This window comes from Podarcis cretensis, assembly GCF_951804945.1.
Source record: "Podarcis cretensis genome assembly, chromosome: 10".
Classification (NCBI taxonomy): Eukaryota; Metazoa; Chordata; class Lepidosauria; order Squamata; family Lacertidae; genus Podarcis; species Podarcis cretensis.
The window spans coordinates 3,325,596-3,344,716 of NC_137179.1; the positions used below are offsets into that span (position 1 = coordinate 3,325,596).

Here is a 19,121-nt window from a genome sequence, read left to right on the forward strand (position 1 = left end):
AGCGGTCCCTATTTATCTACTTGCACCCGGAGGTGCTTTCGAACTGCTAGGTTGGCAGGCGCTGGGACCGAGCAGCGGGAGCGCACCCCGCCGCAGGGATTCGAACCGCCGACCTTTCGATCGGCAAGCCCTAGGCGCTGAGGCTTTAACCCACAGCGCCACCTGCGTCCCAACAAAGATTAAGAAGACATTAAAATGTATTGATGGCTGGTTGGGGATCCCTACAGAAGTAGCAAAGGCAGGACCCCAGATTCTTGTGTTGGTATCCTAAGGCTGGCATCACCTCCCCCACCCCAATGGCCTATGTCCGTGTGGCATTCTGGCTCTTGCACTCATAGGACCTGGGAGATGAGGGTTCGAATCCTCACACAGCAACGATGCTCCTGCTGGGTGATCTTGGACCAATCGTGATCTTTCAGCTTGGCCTACCTCACAGGGCTGTAGTGAGGATGGAATGGGGTTGAGGGAGAACCATGTCTGTCACATGGACCTTTGGAGGGGGGGGGGGAAGGTGGGATCTGAATGTCACAATAAACAACTATTTCAAGAAGACAGAGGACATGATCGCAGAACTGCATGCACAGAAAGAGGTTTATTGTCACTACGGAGGAAGACGGGAGCTGGCCAGAGAGAGAGAGAGAGGAGACAGCTTACAAAGGTTTGCATTTCCATGATGTGGTCTGGGAAAAGGGGGTTCCAAAGTTGGCCCCCGTCACTTTGCAAAGCACAAGGAAAGCTTCATTTACTCAGCTAACTAGTCCACAAAAGCATCTCATCTCTTTGCAGAAAAGTGAGAGAGGTTTCATATCTCATGCCAACCTAGCACTTCAAAAGCACCTCAAAGTGCAAGTAGATTAATAGGTACCGCTTCGGTGGGAAGGTAAACGGCGTTTCCGTGTGCTGCTCTGGTTTGGAAGCGGCTTAGTCATGCTGGCCACATGACCCAGAAGCTGTCTGCAGACAAACGCTGGCTCCCTCGGCCTATAGGGTGAGATGAGCGCGCAACCCCAGAGTCATCCGCAACTGGATAGACCGCAACTAACGGTCAGGGCTACCTTTACCTTTACCTTTATAGGCGTAGAAAGCCTTATGTCAGCCTGATGATTCTGGGAAAGTCCAAGAAGGAAGATTTTGCCATCTCCCAAATGATTCACGAGATCATTCCAGAAAATCTCGTGCTGTTGAACTGTCTCTGCACAGCCACCACCAATTATGTGCTGCCACAGAAAGAAATCTGTGGGCACAGGCATCTGCAGGGATTTCCCTCTCAAAACATGGAGAGGGGGGAGCAGGCCAGTTTCTCACACAAAAAACCAGAAGAATGGCGCCTGAAACTTTTGCCTCATATCTGAGGTGGCCCCATCCCCTCCAAGGATAATTTCTTTTGAAAGGGCAAGTTTCTAGCATTGCTAAAACCTTGCTCTCTCTTCAGACACCCAGGTCCTTGGATGAAATTATTAAACTGGAAGAAATTCTCTGCTCTTCTGTCCCCACAAGATCACAGGATTCTTCGCTGGTTTCCCTGCACCACTTTCCTGTCTGCTCCACCTGCTTCTCACACCCGCCTGCTTTGTGCAAATTTGGGTGTCATTCCACGGACACCCCTCCCTCCCGCATTACCCCAACATCGCAATCTTCAAGAACTGTCTGATTTCTTATGTTTAGTTTTGATCCGTGGGGTCCTTTGATGATTCTGGTGATTCGCCATGTGGCCCTCGAGGTTCAGTCAACCTTCACTGGCTGACTGGGTATTTGGTGTGGCAAATCTTGCCCTGTGGAACTCCCTGCCATTAGGGGCTTGACAGGAACCACCCCTGCCTTCGTCTGAAAACTGTGCTACTTTGGCAGGCATTCCCAGTGTGAATTTCTCCTCCCTCTCTCTCCCTCTCTCATTTCTTTATTGGTTTTCCAAATTATTACAGATCAGACCAAATTACTTTAATTTAATACAATTTCTTAGAAAAAAATAGATTTCCCACTCCTGTTGCAAACATATGTCCATCACTTCCTCATGTAGCCACTCCATCTCTTCTAAGTTGTTGTTTAGTCGTTTCGTCGTGTCCGACTCTTCGTGACCCCCCTGGACCAGAGCACGCCAGGCACTCCGGTCTTCCACTGCCTCCAGGGAGACTCCAGGGAGTCTTCTCTTCTCATGAGGTGGCCAAAGTCTTGGAGCCTCAGCTTCAGGATCTGTCCTTCCAGGGAGCACTCAGGGCTGATTTCCCTTAGAATGGATCGCTTTGATATTCTTGCAGTCCAAGACATCTCTTCTTAATCCTTTTCTTGATGTTAGACCATTCTTGCAGCTGACCATAATTCTTTCCTTACATACAGCACCTCTGTTATTTCTCATAAATATAAAACCCATTTCACCTGTGTAGTCCTTCACAGATGTTGTTCTCAGACCTTGTGTGCTGTGCCATTTAATGGCTATCTTCCTTTGTTCAGTTCACCGCAGTGTTTACAAGGTCAATTCACATTCCGTTCCCTCAGCTGTTTCTCATTTTTAACCAACTGCTATCTGCAGATGTTTCCTTTATGTTTTTAGTTACATTTTATGGATATTCTTGGACTGATTTCGTTCCGCTTTGAGTTCCGTGAGCTTCCTAGATACAGATGCATGAAAGTGATGATTGAAAATATCTAAACAAATACAGTGGTGCCCCGCAAGACAAATGCCTCACAAGACGGAAAACTCGCTAGACTAAAGGGTTTTCCGTTTTGGAGGCGCTTCGCAAAATGAATTTCCTATGGGCTTGCTTTGCAAGATGAAAATGTCTTGCGAGTTCCTGCGGGTTTTTCCCCCTTTCCCCCCCTTTTTCTAAGCCGCTAAGCCGCTTATCCGCTTATCCGCTAAAAGCCGCTAAGCCGCTAATAGCGCTAATCCGCTAATCCGTCAATGGGCTTACTTCGAAAGACACTCGCGGAACGGATTCTTTTTGTCTTGCAAGGCACCACTGTAAATGAAAATCAGCCCCAGGCCAGGTTCTGACTGGGCTTTTCCTTTGACTCCCTGAGCAGGTGCTGAGGCTGCCTGCTGCCACATGGAGTGGTTGCCGTACGGTTCCTCCTGCTACAAACTCTTCAGCGATAAAGTGAGCTGGGCTGAGGCAGAGGTAAGTGCAGCCTCTTGGCTTTGGTCAAGGGCTGATGGATTGATTGATCGGTTTACTTATATGCCGATTTTGCACAACAAGCCCATAATGTCCTGCAGCAAACCTTAAAAACATCCAAACACAGAGCATTAGAAATACAAATATCTTCATCATCAACATCATCATCATCATCATAATACCTTTATTGTCAATGTACAAACTGTGTACAATGAAATTAACCAAGCCTTCCCCCCCATACACTCAATCTCATTGCACTCTGTGCGCTTGTCTCACAACACTCCAACCCCGAAAGTCAGTTGCACTATATTATTTTCCATTCAGCAGCCTAACAGCCCATGGATAGAAACTGTTTTTTAGCCTTTTGGTATGACTGATACTTCTATATCTCCTGCCCAAGGGTAGAAGATTAAAGAGGCACTGGCCGGGGTGTGAACCGTCCCTGAGAATTTTCCTTGCTCTCTTAAGGCAAAGATCCCTTGTGATGTCGTCTAGCGGGCTCAGGGGACAGCCCATGATATCATGTGCTGTGTTCACCACCCTCTGTAAAGACCTCCGTGGCTGTCAAGCCAACATACCACACTGTGATACAATATGAGAGGACACAAATATACAAATTCAAATATGCAAATATACGAAATACAGAATGGGGGGGGGGCTTGGAAGAGCAATAGTGCAAGCCCTTGTTGCAAATCTACATATGCTAATTCATAGGTATTGAGGTGCCGAGTAGTGGGGGCTTAGGGGTCTTCATTCCCACATATTTTTCAAGGAGGGGGCTGTCACTGTCCTTGGCGGGGGGGGGGGGTACAGGTCACGTGACATCAGTGCACCAGTTAGGTATACATGCGATTTTAGATGGAGGGCAGGAAAGGCTTACTCTGAGTTTTGGGGTGCCCCGAAAGAGCCCAAGATCCTTTTTCGCACCTGGAAACTCTTTGGGCTTCCATGCATCCCTGCCCTTTACTGAATCCTCTCTGATTTTCTGCTCTTTGGGTAAAAATGACGTTTCTCTTGCCCTCTCTCAGATTGCCTGCCAAGATTACTTCCTCGGCAGTCACCTGGCCTCCATCCACAGCGCGGAACAATCTGCCGAGCTGGCCAAGTACATCATTAAATACCGCAAAGATGGAAGTCGTGTCTGGATTGGACCGCGTGACCCCCTGAAGGTGGGTTTGCTGGCTTATTTTAGCTTCTAAGGTGCTTTTGGACTCCAATGCAGGTTGCGGGGGGGGGGGGCTTGTAGAAAGATGCTGAACTTAATAAGAGGGCAGGGTGCCCCCAGCCCTGGAATGTCGGTATTTTTCGCTCCATAAGATGCACCTGACCATAGGATGCACCTAGTTTTTAGAGGAGTGCAAGAAAAAAATATTCTTTAAAGGGAGTGCTGAGCAGAGCCTGTATGCATCCCAGGCTCTGCTCAGCACTCCCCTTCACTAGCCGTGGGGAGCGTGTGTGTGGCGTTTGCAGGCTTTTCCCCGAGGAGGGAAAAGGCAGCCCGTCTCCCTCATTGGGGAAAAGCCTCCAAGAGCCCCCCACACGCTCCGCGTGGCTCTTGCTGGCTTTTACGGGAGGTGGGGGAAGGGGCAGAACGCGACTAAGCCAGAAGCTAGAACAGCAAGAGGGAGGCCAGCAATCCCTCTTGGTGTTCTGGCTTCTGGGATAGCTGCGCAGCTCACATTCACTCCATAAGACGCACACACATTTCCCCTTACTTTTTAGGAGGGAAAAAGTGCGTCTTATAGAGCGAAAAATACAGTATTTGGAAATTCATTGGGATTCTTCCTTGTTGTGAACCATTTTCATGTCTATGTATCAGTAGCAGAATAATTTAACTCTTAAAAATACTATGCACTGCGGCCACACTGGCCGAGTGGTTACTATTTAATTTATTGCATTTGTATCCCGCTTTTCCTCCAAGAAGTGGAAAGTGGTGCACATCGCTCTCCTCTTCCCCATTTCATCCTCACAGCAACCCTGTGAGGTAGGCTAGACTGAGACTGTGGCTGCCCTAGAGGGAATGTTCCGTCGCATGTGGTAAAAGAGTATTGGGAAATGATCCATAATGAATTGGGGGGGGGGGATATTTAAAACTACTAACCCCACCCCACCCAAAAAAAACCCAGAGTCCTTTCTGTTGGGGATAATTCAGTCAGAAATTCCCAGGTGTCAAAAAAAGGTTATTAATGTATGCAACAACTGTGTTTCATTAGCCCCTAAATGGAAAACGAATGAGGTCCCAACTCATAGCTGTCAACTTTTCCCTTTTCTCACGAGTAGTTTCTGGGTCATGTGGCCAGCATGACTAAGCCGCTTCTGCCGAACCAGAGCAGTGCACAGAAACACTGTTTACCTTCCTGCCGGAGCGGTTCCTATTTATCTACTAGCACTTGACATGCTTTCAAACTGCTAGGTTGGCAGGAGCTGGGACCGAGCAATGGGAACTCACCCCGTCATGGAATTCGAACCTCTGACCTTCTGATCAGCAAGTCCTAGGCTCTGTGGTTTAACCCACAGCGCCACCCATTTAAGTGTACTTAAGGCTTAAGTGCTTAAGGGTGATTATTTGTGGTGTCAGTGCAACTGTTATCTGGCTGCATGCTAATGCCTCTGCCTTCAAAGGGGGGTTTATTGGGGACCCACATGGGCTTTCGTGGGCTGAAGACTTCTTTTGATTTGGCAACCTAACCCACACGTGTCATTTTAACACGCATTTTCATATATTATGCAAGTTTTGCTTCTATTTTGATAAATTTGATAAACTGGCTTGCCTTCAGTATTTTTAATGAGCATTTTATATTTTATGTAAATATACATAAGAGGTATGTACGTTAGAAGTCATGGAGGATTAAGTCTTACACAACTCCTGAAATACAGAGAAAGCAGTAAGTAAAATCTTATTCAATGAACAAAGAGATAAAGATGAAGTTTATTGGACGTTACATTTTTCTGATCAACAACCAGCAGACGTAAGCAAGCAAACTAACCACCAATCAACAAGGAGAGATCATAAAAGGATGTAGAGATGGGGTCCTTGCAGGAATATCCCCTTTCCTTTATCTGAAGGGTGTCTCTTCCTGACCCTGCCTTCTCAGGTGATGAGAAACGGGGACTCCATCCTAGAGTTTGTACTGACAGAGGTACGAACAAACAGAGTTGCAGTTCTCATCGTTCCACTTCAGGTATCCTGGAAAGCAAAAGAGAACCTGTGTCTCATGCTCCACTCTGAGATTTTCCAAGGTTTAATATTGTAATGGATGTCACTGAGATATTGCTAGGGATATCGGAGAACTCAAGCAGAAACGTGGTCAGTTTTTGCTGCTGCTGCTTCCAAGTCCAGTGGGAAGGTAAACGCCATTTCTGTGCTCTGCTCTGGTTTGCCAGAAGCAGCTTAGTCATGCTGGTCACAGGACCCAGAAGCTGTCTGCGGAAAAACGCCGGCTCCAATCAGCCTATAGAGCGAGATGAGTGCGCAACTCCAGAGTTGTCCACGACTGGGCCTAATGGCCAGGCATACCTTTACCTTTACCCTGATGGTTAATAAGATTCAAAGAAATCTCTCCTTCTGCAAGCACACCCTCCATTCCTAGGAGGTTCCCCAACTGGGCTGCTCAGTTCATTGCCCTCCCCCCGCTCTCGCCAACATGCCCACGTCACCTGGGCTCACCCACTGGTGGAGGAAGGGGGGTGCGGGGGTTTGCCCCGGGTGTCATTCGGGGGGGGGCGTGACATCACTCGCTGCCCCTGGAATACATGCCACTCACCACGCACCACCCCCCACGTGCGCCACGCCCCCTGAGACGCGCACAAGCCAGCCCCCCACATGTGCGCTGCTCTGGGTGCCAGAGCAAGAAGCTCTCCCTCTGGGCTCACCTGTGTCAGCCCAAAGATCGACGCAGTTCTCGTTGTTCTTGAGGTTGTTGGGTTCTCCAGCATTCCAGTTCTTGTAGCTGTTTGAAGACCGATCCGTCCACTGCCACTGCCGGTTCTGTGTGGACAGAAAAGCAGTTTGGTTGTCAGGGAAGAGAGCAAAGATGCCCAGACGAGGCTCTCGTTAGGCAGATGGGAGACCTGGAGTCTCCTTGCAGCAGCTGCTCACACTCTTTTTTTACATATACGTATATATAATTAAATTTTCTGTTTTACAATTTACAATTTTTACATCCTTAAGACGTCAATGGCTTCCCTTCTTCTCTTTCCACGGTTCATTCTGCAAATCATAAACCCCTGCATATTTTACAGAAACTGTACCATTCAGTATTCCATTATTGCATCCATCAAAACTTGTTTACACTGTTGAATTTATCTTAGTGCTGCCAGCGTTTTCAGTTGTACACAGTTATTTCCCATATATTCAATCAATGTTTTCCAATCTTCTCTAAATGTGTGTCCTTTTTGTTCTCTTATTCTATACGTTAAGTCTGCAAGCTGCGCATATTCTGTCAACTTAAGTTCCCATTATTCTTTAGTTGGGACCACTTTCCACTCCTTGGAGGAGAGGTGGAATACAAATGCAATAAATTAAATAGTAACCACTCGGCCAGTGTGACCGCAGTGCATAGTATTTTTAAAAGTTAAATTATTCTGCTACTAATAAATAGATATGAAAATGGTTCACAACAATGAAGAATCCCAATGAATTTCCAAATACTGTATTTTTCGCTCTATAAGACACACCTTTTCATTCCTAAAAAGTAAGGGGAAATGTGTTTGCGTCTTATGGAGCGAATGCGGGCTGTGCAGCTATCCTAGAAGCCAGAACAGCGAGAGGGATCGCTGCGCAGCACTCCCTCTCTCTGTTCTAGCTTCTGGCTTAGTCACACTGTCCCTTCCCCCACCTTCCGCAAAAGCCAGCAAGAGCCACACTCCCTTTAGAGAGTGCGCAGAGCGTGTTGGGGGCTCTTGGGGGCTTTTCCCTGAGGAGGGACCTTCTCCCTCCTCAGGGAAAAGCCCGCAAGCGCCACACACATGCTCCACACGGCTAGTGAAAAGGAGCGCTGAGCATAACCTGGGATGCATACAGGCTCTGCTCAGCGCCCCCTTTAAAGAACATTTTTTTTCTTGCATTACCCCTCTAAAATCTAGGTGTATCTTATGGTTGCATGCGTCTTATGGAGTGAAAAATACTGACATTCTGGGGCTGGGGGCACCCTGCCCTCTTATTAAGTTCAGCATCTTTCTACAAGCCCCCCCCCCCGCAACCTGCATTGGAGTCCAAAAGCACCTTAGAAGCTACAATAAGCCAGCAAACCCACCTTCAGGGGGTCACGCATTCCAATCCAGACATGGCTTCCATCTTTGCGGTATTTAATGATGTACTTGGCCAGCTCAGCAGATTGTTCTGCGCTGTGGATGGAGGCCAGGTGACTGCCGAGGAAGTAATCTTGGCAGGCAATCTGGGAGAGGGCAAGAGAAATGTCATTTTTACCCAAAGAGCAGGAAATCAGGGAGGATTCAGTAAAGGGCAGGGATGAAGGAATATGCATGGAAGCCCAAAGCGTTTGCAGGTGGGAAAGAGGATCTTGGGCACTTCCGTGCCACCCCAAAACTCAGAGTAAGCCCTGAATGCTGGCGGCAGAGCTTGTTTTCCTGCCCTTTGTCTAAAATTGCACGTATACCTAACTGGGGCACTGACGTCACGTGACCCGTTCCCCCCCACCCCTGCCAATAATAGTAATAACTCAGGTGGTTATGAAGGCCCAACAGAGACTCCATTTCCTCAGGGTCTTATGAAAGAACAATGTTAAACGACAATTGATGACCTCCTTCTACTGGTCCACAATAGAAAGTGCCCTCTCGTATTGTATCACAGTGTGGTACGTTGGCTTGACAGCCAACAGACAGAAAGTCTTTACAGAGGGTGGTGAACAGCTCATGATATCATGGGCTGTTCCCTGAGCCCGCTAGACGACATCGCAAGGGAGAGTGAGGAAAATTCTCAGGGATGATTCACACCCCGGCTAGCGCCTCTTTAATCTTCTACCCTCGAGCAGGAGATATAGAAGTATAATCACCTGTACCAACAGGCTAAAAAACTGTTTCTATCCGTGGGCTGTTAGGCTGCTGAATGGAAAATAATAATATAGTGCAACTGACTTTTGGGGTTGGTGTGTTGTGCGACAAGCACACAGAGTGCAATGAGATTGAGTGTTTGTGTGGTGGGGCTCAGTTAATTTTAGTGTACACAGGTTTTACATTGACAATAAAGGTATTATTATGAAGAAGATATTTGTATTTCTAGTGCTCTGCGTTTGGATGTTTTTAAGGTTTGCTGCAGGACGTTATGGGCTTGTTGTGCAAAATCGGCATATAAGTAAACTGATCAATCAATCCATCAGCTCTTGACCAAAGCCAAGAGGCCGTACTTACCTCTGCCTCAGCCCACCTCACTTTATCGCTGAAGAGTTTGTAGCAATAGGAACCGTACGGCAACCACTCCATATGGCAGCAGGCAGCCTCAGCACCTGCTCAGGAAGTCAAAGGAAAAGCCCAGTCAGAACTTGGCCTGGGATTGATTTTCATTTATCTCTTTAGATATTTGCAATCCTCACTTTCCCATCTGTATCTAGGCAGCTCACGACACACAAAGCGGAACGATATCAGTCCATAAATATCCATAAAATGTAACTAAAAACATAAAGGAAACATCTGCAGATAGCAGTTGGTTAAAAATGAGAAACAGCTGAGGGAACAGAATGTGAATTGACCTTGTAAACACTGTGGTGAACTGAACAAAGGAAGATAGCAATTAAACGGCACAGCACACAAGGTCTGAGAACATCTGTGAAGGACTACACAGGTGAAATGGGTTTTATATTTATGAGAAATAACAGAGGTGCTGTATGTAAGGAAAGAATTATGGTCAGCTGCGAGAATGGTCTAACATCAAGAAAAGGATTAAGAAGAGATGTCTTGGGCTGCAAGAAGATCAACCGTATCCATTCTGAAGAAAATCAGCCCTGAGTGCTCACTGGAAGGACAGATCCTGAAGCTGAGGCTCCAAGACTTTGGCCAACTGCGGGAGGCAGTGGAGGACAGGAGTGCCTGGCGTGCTCTGGTCCAGGGGGTCACAAAGAGGCGGACACCACTAAACGACTGTACAACAACAAAGAAGAGATGAAGTGGCTACATGAGGAAGTGATGGACCTATATTTGCAACAGGAGCGGGAAACCGTTTTTTTCTAAGAAATTGTATTAAATTAAAGTAATTTGGTCTAATCTGTAATAATTTGGAAAACGAATAAAAAATTAGAGAGGGAGAGAGAGGGAGGAGAAATTCACACTGTGAATGCATGCCAAAGCAGCACAGTTTTCATACGAAGGCAGAGGTGCTTTCTGACAAGCCTCTAGTGGCAGGGAGTTCCACAGGGCAGGATTTGCCACACCAAATACCCAGTCAGCCAGTGAAGGTTGACTGAACCTCGAGGGCCACATGGGGAATCACCAGAATCATCAAAGGACCCCACGGATAAAACTAAACATAAGGAATCAGACAGTTCTTGAGGGTTGTGATGTTGGGGTAATGCGGGAGGGAGGGGTGTCCGTGGAATGACACTCAAGTTTGTGAGGAGAAGCAGGTGGAGCAGACAGGAAAGTGGTGCAGGGAAACCAGCGAAGAATCCTGTGATCTTGTGGGGACAGAAGAGCAGAAAATTTATTCCAGTTTAATAATTTCATCCAAGGACCTGGGTGTCTGAAGAGAGAGCAAGCTTTTAGCAATGCTAGAAACTTGCCCTTTCAAAAGAAATTATCCTTGGAGGGGATGGGGCCACCTCAGATTTGAGGCAAAAGTTTCAGGCACCATTCTTCTCATTTTTTGTATGAGAAACTGGCCTGCTCCCCCCTCTCCATGTTTTGAGAGGGAAATCCCTGCAGATGCCTGTGCCCACATATTTCTTTCTGTGGCAGCACATAATTGGTGGTGGCTGTGCAGAGACAGTTCAACAAGACAAGATTTTCTGGAATGATCTCGTGAATCATTTGGGAGATGGCAAAATCCTTCTCCTGGGACTTCCTCAGAATCATCAGGATGACGTAAGGCTTTCTACGCCTATAGCTGTGGAAATAATAATCCAAAACGTTTATGCACACCACAACTGTGCTTAACTGGAGTTGGAGAGGCAACTCTGCACTTCCCAAACTGGCACGACAGACCTGAATGCTTGTTTGTTTGTTGCATTTCTATCCCACCTTTTCCTCAAGGAGCCCAAGGTTTTCCTTAGCTCTGTCTGGAAGGAAGGAACTCACCTCTCAAGAAAGGAGCAGCAATTAGGAAGCTGAGACCAAAGAAAGCCAAACGCCCCATCTTTAGTTTTCCTTCCTGTTCTGTGGGAAGAAAAAGGGTAAAGGTAAAGGACCCCTGGACAGTTACCCGTATTTTTCGCTCTATAAGACGCACCAGACCATAAGACACACCAAGTTTTTTGAGGAGGGAAACAAGGGGGGGGGGGAGGGAGTTGAGAGGAGGTCCGTGAAACAAGGGAATGAAAGACAGAGTATGGAAAAGGTATGATGTATGTTTTTAAATTGTTTTTGTTTTGTTTTGTTTTGTTTAATGTGTTTAGTTTAATGTGTTAAGGTTGTGTTTTGTATTGTTTATATATTGTATTGTATTGTTTTTTCTCTCTTTTGTTTTTTCTCTTGTCTCTTTTCTTCTCTTTCTTTTTTGTAAGCTTTAAAAGTAATAAATATTATTTAAAAAAAATATTCTGAATCTCAGAAGCCAGAACAACAAGAGGGATCGCTGCACAGCGAAAGCAGCGATCCCTCTTGCTGTTCTGGCTTCTGGGATAGCTGCACAGCCTGCATTCGCTCCATAAGATGCACACACATTTCCCCTTACTTTTTAGGAGGGAAAAAATGAGTCTTATAGAGCAAAAAATACGGTAAGTCCAGACAAAGGCAACTATGGGGTTGCTGCTCTCATCTCGCTTTCAGGCTGAGGGAGCCAGCGTTTGTGTGCTGGTCCCGGTGGGGGGGGGGTTTACTGTGAGGCGTGGTCAAAGTCCGGTCCTGGGCCGAGGGTCTGGAGACTGTCCACCATGGGGGAAGCTGCGTTCAAAGCAAAAAGCCGGGCGTGGTCGGGAACCCCGGAAAGACAGGTCTGGGTGCTGGCAGAAACAGGTTTCCAACATCGTTGCACCCGCAACCTGGGACCGGGCTGACTGGCCTTTATCTTCTCTGAGGCCAGGGGCGGTCCCGGCCCACAGGTGACCCGCCTCTCCTGGCCTTAAGGCGAGCACTCCTCCTGAGAGAAACCAGTTCCCTCCGCCTCTGTGCCCTGAGCCTCTGCAGCTCAGGAGAGGCTAGAGGGTTACTGGACCCAGGGGGAGGCTCACCTTCCCCTGACAGGGCTGGGAGAGGCGAACCTGTAGGCAATGGGTCCTCAATCACCCCAGGAGCCAGAGTGGATACATCGGGTGTCTGCTCCTGAGGATCCGGCACAGGTGCAGGCGCTTCAGAATCAAGGCCCTGCCCCAGCTCAGCCGGCCCTGGAGGCAGGGACTCCTATGCAGGCTGGGATTCCTCCGGTTCAGCCTCTGAATCAGATTCACGGGCTATCACAGTTTGTCCACAGACAGCTTTCCGGGTTATGTGGCCAGCAGGACTAAACTGCTTCTGGCGCTATGGGACACCATGACGGAAACCAGAGCACATGGAAACGTCGTTTACCTTCCCACCACAATGGTACCTATTTATCTACTTGCACTGGTGTGCTTTCGAACTGCTAGGTTGGCAGGAGCTGGGACAGAGCAAGGGGAGCTCACTCCATCGCGGGGATTCGAACCGCCACCTTCTGATCGGCACAGCACCACCCGTGTCCCACGTCAAGGAGAAAGAGGAGATGGGGCTGAGAGAGGCGATTGGTGCCCAACCTTTGGAATGCCCCCCATCTGTGATGACAATTGCCAGATCCAGCCTGAGGGCCCACCCTCTTTTGTGGAGTGATCCCTCAGCTTCTTATCTCCTCTCCTCTCCTAGGGAGTCCTCTGAGTAGCTGCTGCCGCCGCTGCCATCCCTGGTCTCTGAGCTGCCCCACCTGCCCCAAGGAGAGGTGCCTCCTCACACTGCCCCACAGGGGCCTGGGACTTGTCTATCCATTCACAACAGCAAGGGCTGGTGGACTGGCTGGCTGTGCTCCCTCACCCGCTTGCTTGCTTACACTGGGGCCACCTCAGCTCCTGGCACCCAGCACCCCCTGGCCAGCCCCAGAGGCACCATTAGCCTGTGGATCTTGTAGCCACGGCTGCTGCAACAAACAGCTGTGCAAGCCTTTGGGAGGCAGAGACGCAAGAGGGCATCAGGGGAGGAAGGGAAGGACAGAGGGACAGAGCCCAGTGTTGCCCGGGAAACCCGACCATCCTTCAAGGCACCCCACGGCACAGTGGTTGAAAACCACTAATCTTAGGGCATTGAGGTGCCCCCAAAACTCATACCCAGGTTGAGAGAATTCACTTGCACAGGGCAGTAGGATTCTTCTGCAGGGATTTGGCTGCTGTTGAACCCTGGACAAAGGGACCAGATTGGCTACTCACCTGTCCACCTGGATGAATGGATGATGTATCTGCTGGTGTGGCAACTCACGCTTCTCCTGAGACAAAAACAAACCGTTCTGAGTCATTTATATCCTCTTGAGGGTTTAGTGAGAGTCTAGTGGGTTTGCATTTGCATAGATAGGAGGGAGCACAAAAGGACACAGTTGGCTTTTGTTTAAGGGCAACCATGACCCAGAAATAAGGAAACATTTTGCTTGTAGTGGGACAATAGTGTGCTTCAAATGAGTTTTATGTTGTACAAACACAAGTGTATGAATAACGTTCCCTGAGATTAGGGAAGTTTTTAATGACTGATGTTTTAATGTATTTTTAATCTTTTGTTGGAAGGCGCCCAGAGTGGCTGGTGAGACCCAGCCAGATGGGCAGGGTATAAATATATTATTATTATTATTATTATTATTATTATTATTATTATTACTCGTAGCCTTTGGTTTGTCTCAATGGTAGGCAATTAACTGAGTGAGTGGATGACTCAGACTTGTCCCAACCACTCACATCAAAGTTCCATTGAAATAATTTGCCTAATAGAATTTTACCATATCCTTCCTGGACGAAAGCCTGGGGCTTTCCCTGAAAACAAACCAGGCTATTCAAACATTCCTCACCAAGAGAAAGAGGGAGAAGAGAAGAGAGACCACTCACCTTAATTCTCACTGCTCTCTGATGCCCACACCAGATGACTGAAGTAAGCAAGCCGAACCCCAGCCTGCAGAAAGAGGCACATAAATAAACAAATAAATCCTTAGGGAATGTAGCAACTCCCCTATCATAGAATCACAGAATTGTAGAGTCAGAAGGGGTCATCTAGCCGAACCCCCTGCAATGCAGGAATCTCAGCTAAAGCATCCAGGACAGCTGGCCACCCAACATCTGCTTAAAAACCTCCAAGGAAGGAGAGGCCACCAGCTCTCTTGGTAGTCTGTTCCACTGCTGAACAGCTCTTACTGCCAGAAAGTTCTTCCTGATGTTTACAGTGGTACCTCAGGTTAAGTACTTAATTGGTTCCGAAAGCCTGTTCTTAACCTGAAGCGGACTTTCCCATTGAAAGTAATGGAAAGTGGGTTGATCCGTTCCAGATGATGAAAAACACCCCCTAAAAAAGCAATTTAACACTAATTTAATGTCCATTGACCCATAAAATGCAGGCAATAATCAATGTGCTGTACTATAAAATAGATAAGACAGTATTTTAGATGAAAAAAATTAACATTTATTTCTTTTCTTACGTGCCCTTACTGTTTGGAGGGGACTCAGGGTCCTCTTCCACAATCACAATCGGTTTGGTTCCCAGGATTCGCGGAGGCCTCCGAGAGCTCCATAGGCCCTGTGGATGTCCGGGTTTGCTGCCAGGCGGCGACAGCCTCTGAGAGCTCGGACAACTTACTTCCGGGTTACAATCGGTCGTAACCCAAAAAAAATGTAATGTGAAGCGTTCGTAACCCGAGGTACCACTGTCGTTGGAATCTCCTTTCTTGTAGCTGGAAGCCATTGGATCGAGTCCTCCCTTCCAGAGCAGGAGAAAACAAGCTTCTTCCCTTTTCCACATGACAGCCCTTTCCCACACTAAACATACCCAGCTCCTTCAACCATTCCTCATAAGGCTCAACTTCCAGATTCCCTATGACGAAAGGGAGAAATATTCGGGACTTTTCACTTTAGAGAACAGGCGAGTAATGATGTGATCGAAGTTCATGAAATTACGCAGGGCATGGGGAGAGTGAATCAGGGAAAGTTTCTCCGCTCTCTCATGACATTAGAACTCATGAGCATCCAAGAGAGCTGAATTTTGGAAGGGGTATTGATGGCTACTAGCCATGAAGACTATGTTCTGCCCCACAGCTCCTTCCAAATCCCAGCTGCTGGAAACCGCAGGAGGGGAGAGCATTGCTCTGGTGCTCGGATCCTGATGGGACATTGGCCTGATCCAGCCGGCTCTTCTTACCAAGCCTGCCCCCCAACCCCATCACCAGTCAGCAGCACCCTCACCCCACCCCTCTTGGAAGCCTGAGCTCTGTATCGCAGCTCCCAACATCCCCTCTCTTATATATTTATTTTGTACCAGGAAGTGTTTTAATTTGTTAATCCTTTGTTGCTTTTATGAGCTGTTTTCAGCTCACCCTGGTTATTAGAAAAGGGCATGGAGGAGTCAGATGATCTCGGAGGCTTCTGTGCTTGATTCTTATTTTTATGTTGGAGGAACTGGACACAGAGGAAGGGGATAATCTCTTTCCTGGGCACAAATCACCTGATATAAGCCAACCGGTTCAAGATCAGCCAAGCCAGTTGCTCTATAAATGATTAGGGCAAACCTGCTCATTTGTCAGTCAGTGAATCCATCTGTGAGTCAGAGTCTGGGTTATGTCTTGGATTGCTGGAGCAACAGAAATGCTTTCTTCTTGTATACACAGTGAGGGGGGGGAGTATTTGATCCCCTGCTAAATTTGCCCATTTGCCCTCTGACAAAGAAATGACCAGTCCATAATTTTAATGGTAGGTTTACTGTAGCTGTGAAAGACAGAATAACAGGAACCCCCCCCCCCCAAAAAAAACCTGCCAGAGGGCAAACGGGCAAATTTAGCAGGGGATCAAATATGTTTTTCCCCTCACTGTATCTGTATCTGCAAAGCTGTATGTATAGATCAATGTCCGGAACTGTATTACTGAAGCCTTATCTTCTGTAGCAGTAAACATTTTTGAACCTTAAGCTGCCTCTGTGAGGCGACTGGAACTGGGGGCAACTTTCTGCTACTTTGGATTACCAGCACCTTAGAGCTTCTGTTTCATGCACAGTGCTATACAAAACTGGTTCACCTGACAGCATTAATGTCACGTGAGTGGAAGGTGGGTGCAGGGAAGGTAAAGTTGAAGCCATTTCCAGGTCCCCCTGCACCTAAGAAGAGCCTGACTACTGGATCAGGCCAAAGGGGGCCCATCTGGTCCAGCAATCTGTTCTCCACAATGGCCAACCAGATGCCCATTATGGCAAATCTGCAAGCAGAACACATGTGCAACATGCCTCAGTTTCTTTAAAGATAGGTAAAACTTTCAACAATGAAAATAGGCAAAATACCTTACATAAGTGCTGTGCAAATAGGTGTGCAATGATATGATTAGGAATAAGCAATGCAAAACTCAGGCTGCAGTAAAAAGAGACCGGGGCACTCCTTGGACACCTGCCAGCTTTCGAATCTGAATAGAGGATGCAAAGAACCAACATGCAGAATTGGAGGAGGAAGGAGGAAGTGGCAGTCCCCAAACTCACCAGGGCTTCCCCCGCAGGCTTGGTGGCAAGTCCTAATCTCCTGGTCACATTCCTGGTACTCTGCCAATCCTCCCAGACGCTTGGCATGGTCTTCAGGTGACTTTGCCTGAAAAAGGACATTGTAGAGATGGAAAAAGTTCAGATATTTATGATCAAAATGATGTGTTCCAGGATCACATTCTCGTAGCACTGCCACTTTTGAAAGACAATCATGATTTTTTCAATCTTCGTAAAAAAAACAAAAAAAATTCCTTCCAGTAGCACCTTAAAGACCAACTAAGTTAGTTCTTGGTATGAGCTATCGTGTGCATGCACACTTCTTCAGATACACTGAAACAGAAGTTTCCAGACCCTTCTATATAGTGAGAAGGTGGGGAGGGGTATTACTCAGAAGGGTGGTGGGAATGGGTGATTGGCAGATAGCTGTGATGAGCCTGTTGACGACTCTTAACGACTGCAATAGGTCTTACAGGAAAAAGCAAGGGGTGAGAAGGTGAAAAATGGCTTTGTCATGTATAATGAGATAAGAATCCAAGGTCTTTGTTCAGACCAGGACTCTCCATGGTTTTAAGTTTGGTGATAAGTTGCAATTCAGCAGCTTCTCTTTCCAGTCTATTTCTGGTTTCAGAAATAGACTGGAAAGAGAAGCTGCTGAATTGCAACTTATCACCAAACTTAAAACCATGGAGAGTCCTGGTCTGAACAAAGACCTTGGATTCTTATCTCATTATACATGACAAAGCCATTTTTCACCTTCTCACCCCTTGCTTTTTCCTGTAAGACCTATTGCAGTCGTTAAGAGTCGTCAACAGGCTCATCACAGCTATCTGCCAATCACCCATTCCCACCACCCTTCTGAGTAATACCCCTCCCCACCTTCTCACTATATAGAAGGGTCTGGAAACTTCTGTTTCAGTGTATCTGAAGAAGTGTGCATGCACACGAAAGCTCATACCAAGAACTAACTTAGTTGGTCTTTAAGGTGCTACTGGAAGGAATTTTTTTTTATTTATTTTTTTTGTTTTGACTATGGCAGACCAACACGGCTACCTATCTGTTCGTAAAAAAATTAAGTGTTGACCCTTAAAATGGGGAAACATTCCATGCCCAGACTTGTGGTTAACTTTATGACAAAGTATGTATTTTCAGCTAATGCTAGGAATTAACTTGTGCAGATACCAGATGCTAATGAAGATTATTAGTTCAGGTACATGGCTTAAAACACGTTTCTATGGAGGTGGCTGTGTGGAGTGCTAAAACAACAGGATGATAAAATGAATTCATAGGTATTGTGAACAGTCAAATGGCATACAAGAAGTAGCATCATTCCTTCCCAATCCCCTTTTGCATTCCCCAATGTAGCTTCTATAAAAAAACCTATAAAAATGACCAGTACCTAGGTGATTGAGAAATGAGATCGTGCCGTGCATTTTATCTACAAAATGATCAAATGACTCCCTTATGACATGTGTGATGGAAACTTGGTTGGATGAAGCAGATGGGCCTGTCAGCCTGTCCTTGCTGCTACTTGTCCACCAGGTTTCTCATACGCACAGCAGCCCAGGTCATATGGGCGGGGAAGGGTGGTTGCAGTGATTTTCAGGAAGTCAGTAGTTTATAGTTAAACCTATGGTTTTCCCAGTAGTGATATATGGAAGTGAGAGCTGGACCATAAAGAAGGCTGATCGCCGAAGAATGGATGCTTTTGAATTCTGGTGTTAAAAAGTATGGGGGAGAGGATGGAGCCCTGAGGCACCCCACAAGTGAGAGCCCAGGGGTCCGAACACTCATCCCCCAACACCACTTTCTGGACACGGTCCAGGAGTAAGGAGCGGAACCACTGTATAACAGTGCCCCCAGCTCCCAACTCCTCTAGACAGTCCAGAAGGATGTTATGGTTGATGGTATCAAAGGCCACTGAGAAATCCAGCAGAACTAGGAAACAGCTTTCATCTTTGTCCCTAGCCCACCGGAGATCATCGACCAGTGCGACCAAGGCAGTTTCTGTCCCATGGTGAGGCCTGAATCCCGACTGGAATGGATCCAAACGGTCCACATTCTCCAGGTCCATGCCTGGAGTTGTTCCACAACCACTCGGCACAGTATACCTGAAGGAGCGTCTCCACCCTCATCGTTCAGACCGGACACCAAAGTCCAGCTCCGAGGGCCTTCTGGCAATTCCCTCCCTGC

General features: G+C 47.2%; 1 protein-coding gene across 4 annotated transcripts; it reads right to left on the reverse strand.

Moving 5' to 3' along the window:
• Positions 1-6,010: 6,010 nt before the first annotated feature.
• LOC307226071 (C-type lectin lectoxin-Thr1-like) lies at positions 6,011-13,782 on the reverse strand. 4 transcript variants are annotated; one of them, XM_079994479.1, is made up of 6 exons: positions 13,649-13,782; positions 11,361-11,438; positions 9,483-9,577; positions 8,369-8,509; positions 6,987-7,101; positions 6,011-6,300 (listed from the first exon to the last, which is right to left on the reverse strand). In XM_079994479.1, the coding sequence occupies exons 2-6, from the start codon at positions 11,416-11,418 to the stop codon at positions 6,233-6,235; spliced, it is 477 nt and encodes a 158-aa protein (XP_079850605.1). In that variant the 5' UTR covers positions 11,419-11,438; positions 13,649-13,782; the 3' UTR covers positions 6,011-6,232. The 4 variants fall into 4 exon arrangements, with proteins under 4 accessions (XP_079850605.1, XP_079850603.1, XP_079850604.1 ...); XM_079994477.1 differs by having other exon boundaries at positions 9,483-9,580; XM_079994478.1 differs by lacking the exon at positions 13,649-13,782 and adding an exon at positions 12,101-12,240 and having other exon boundaries at positions 9,483-9,580.
• Positions 13,783-19,121: the final 5,339 nt, after the last annotated feature.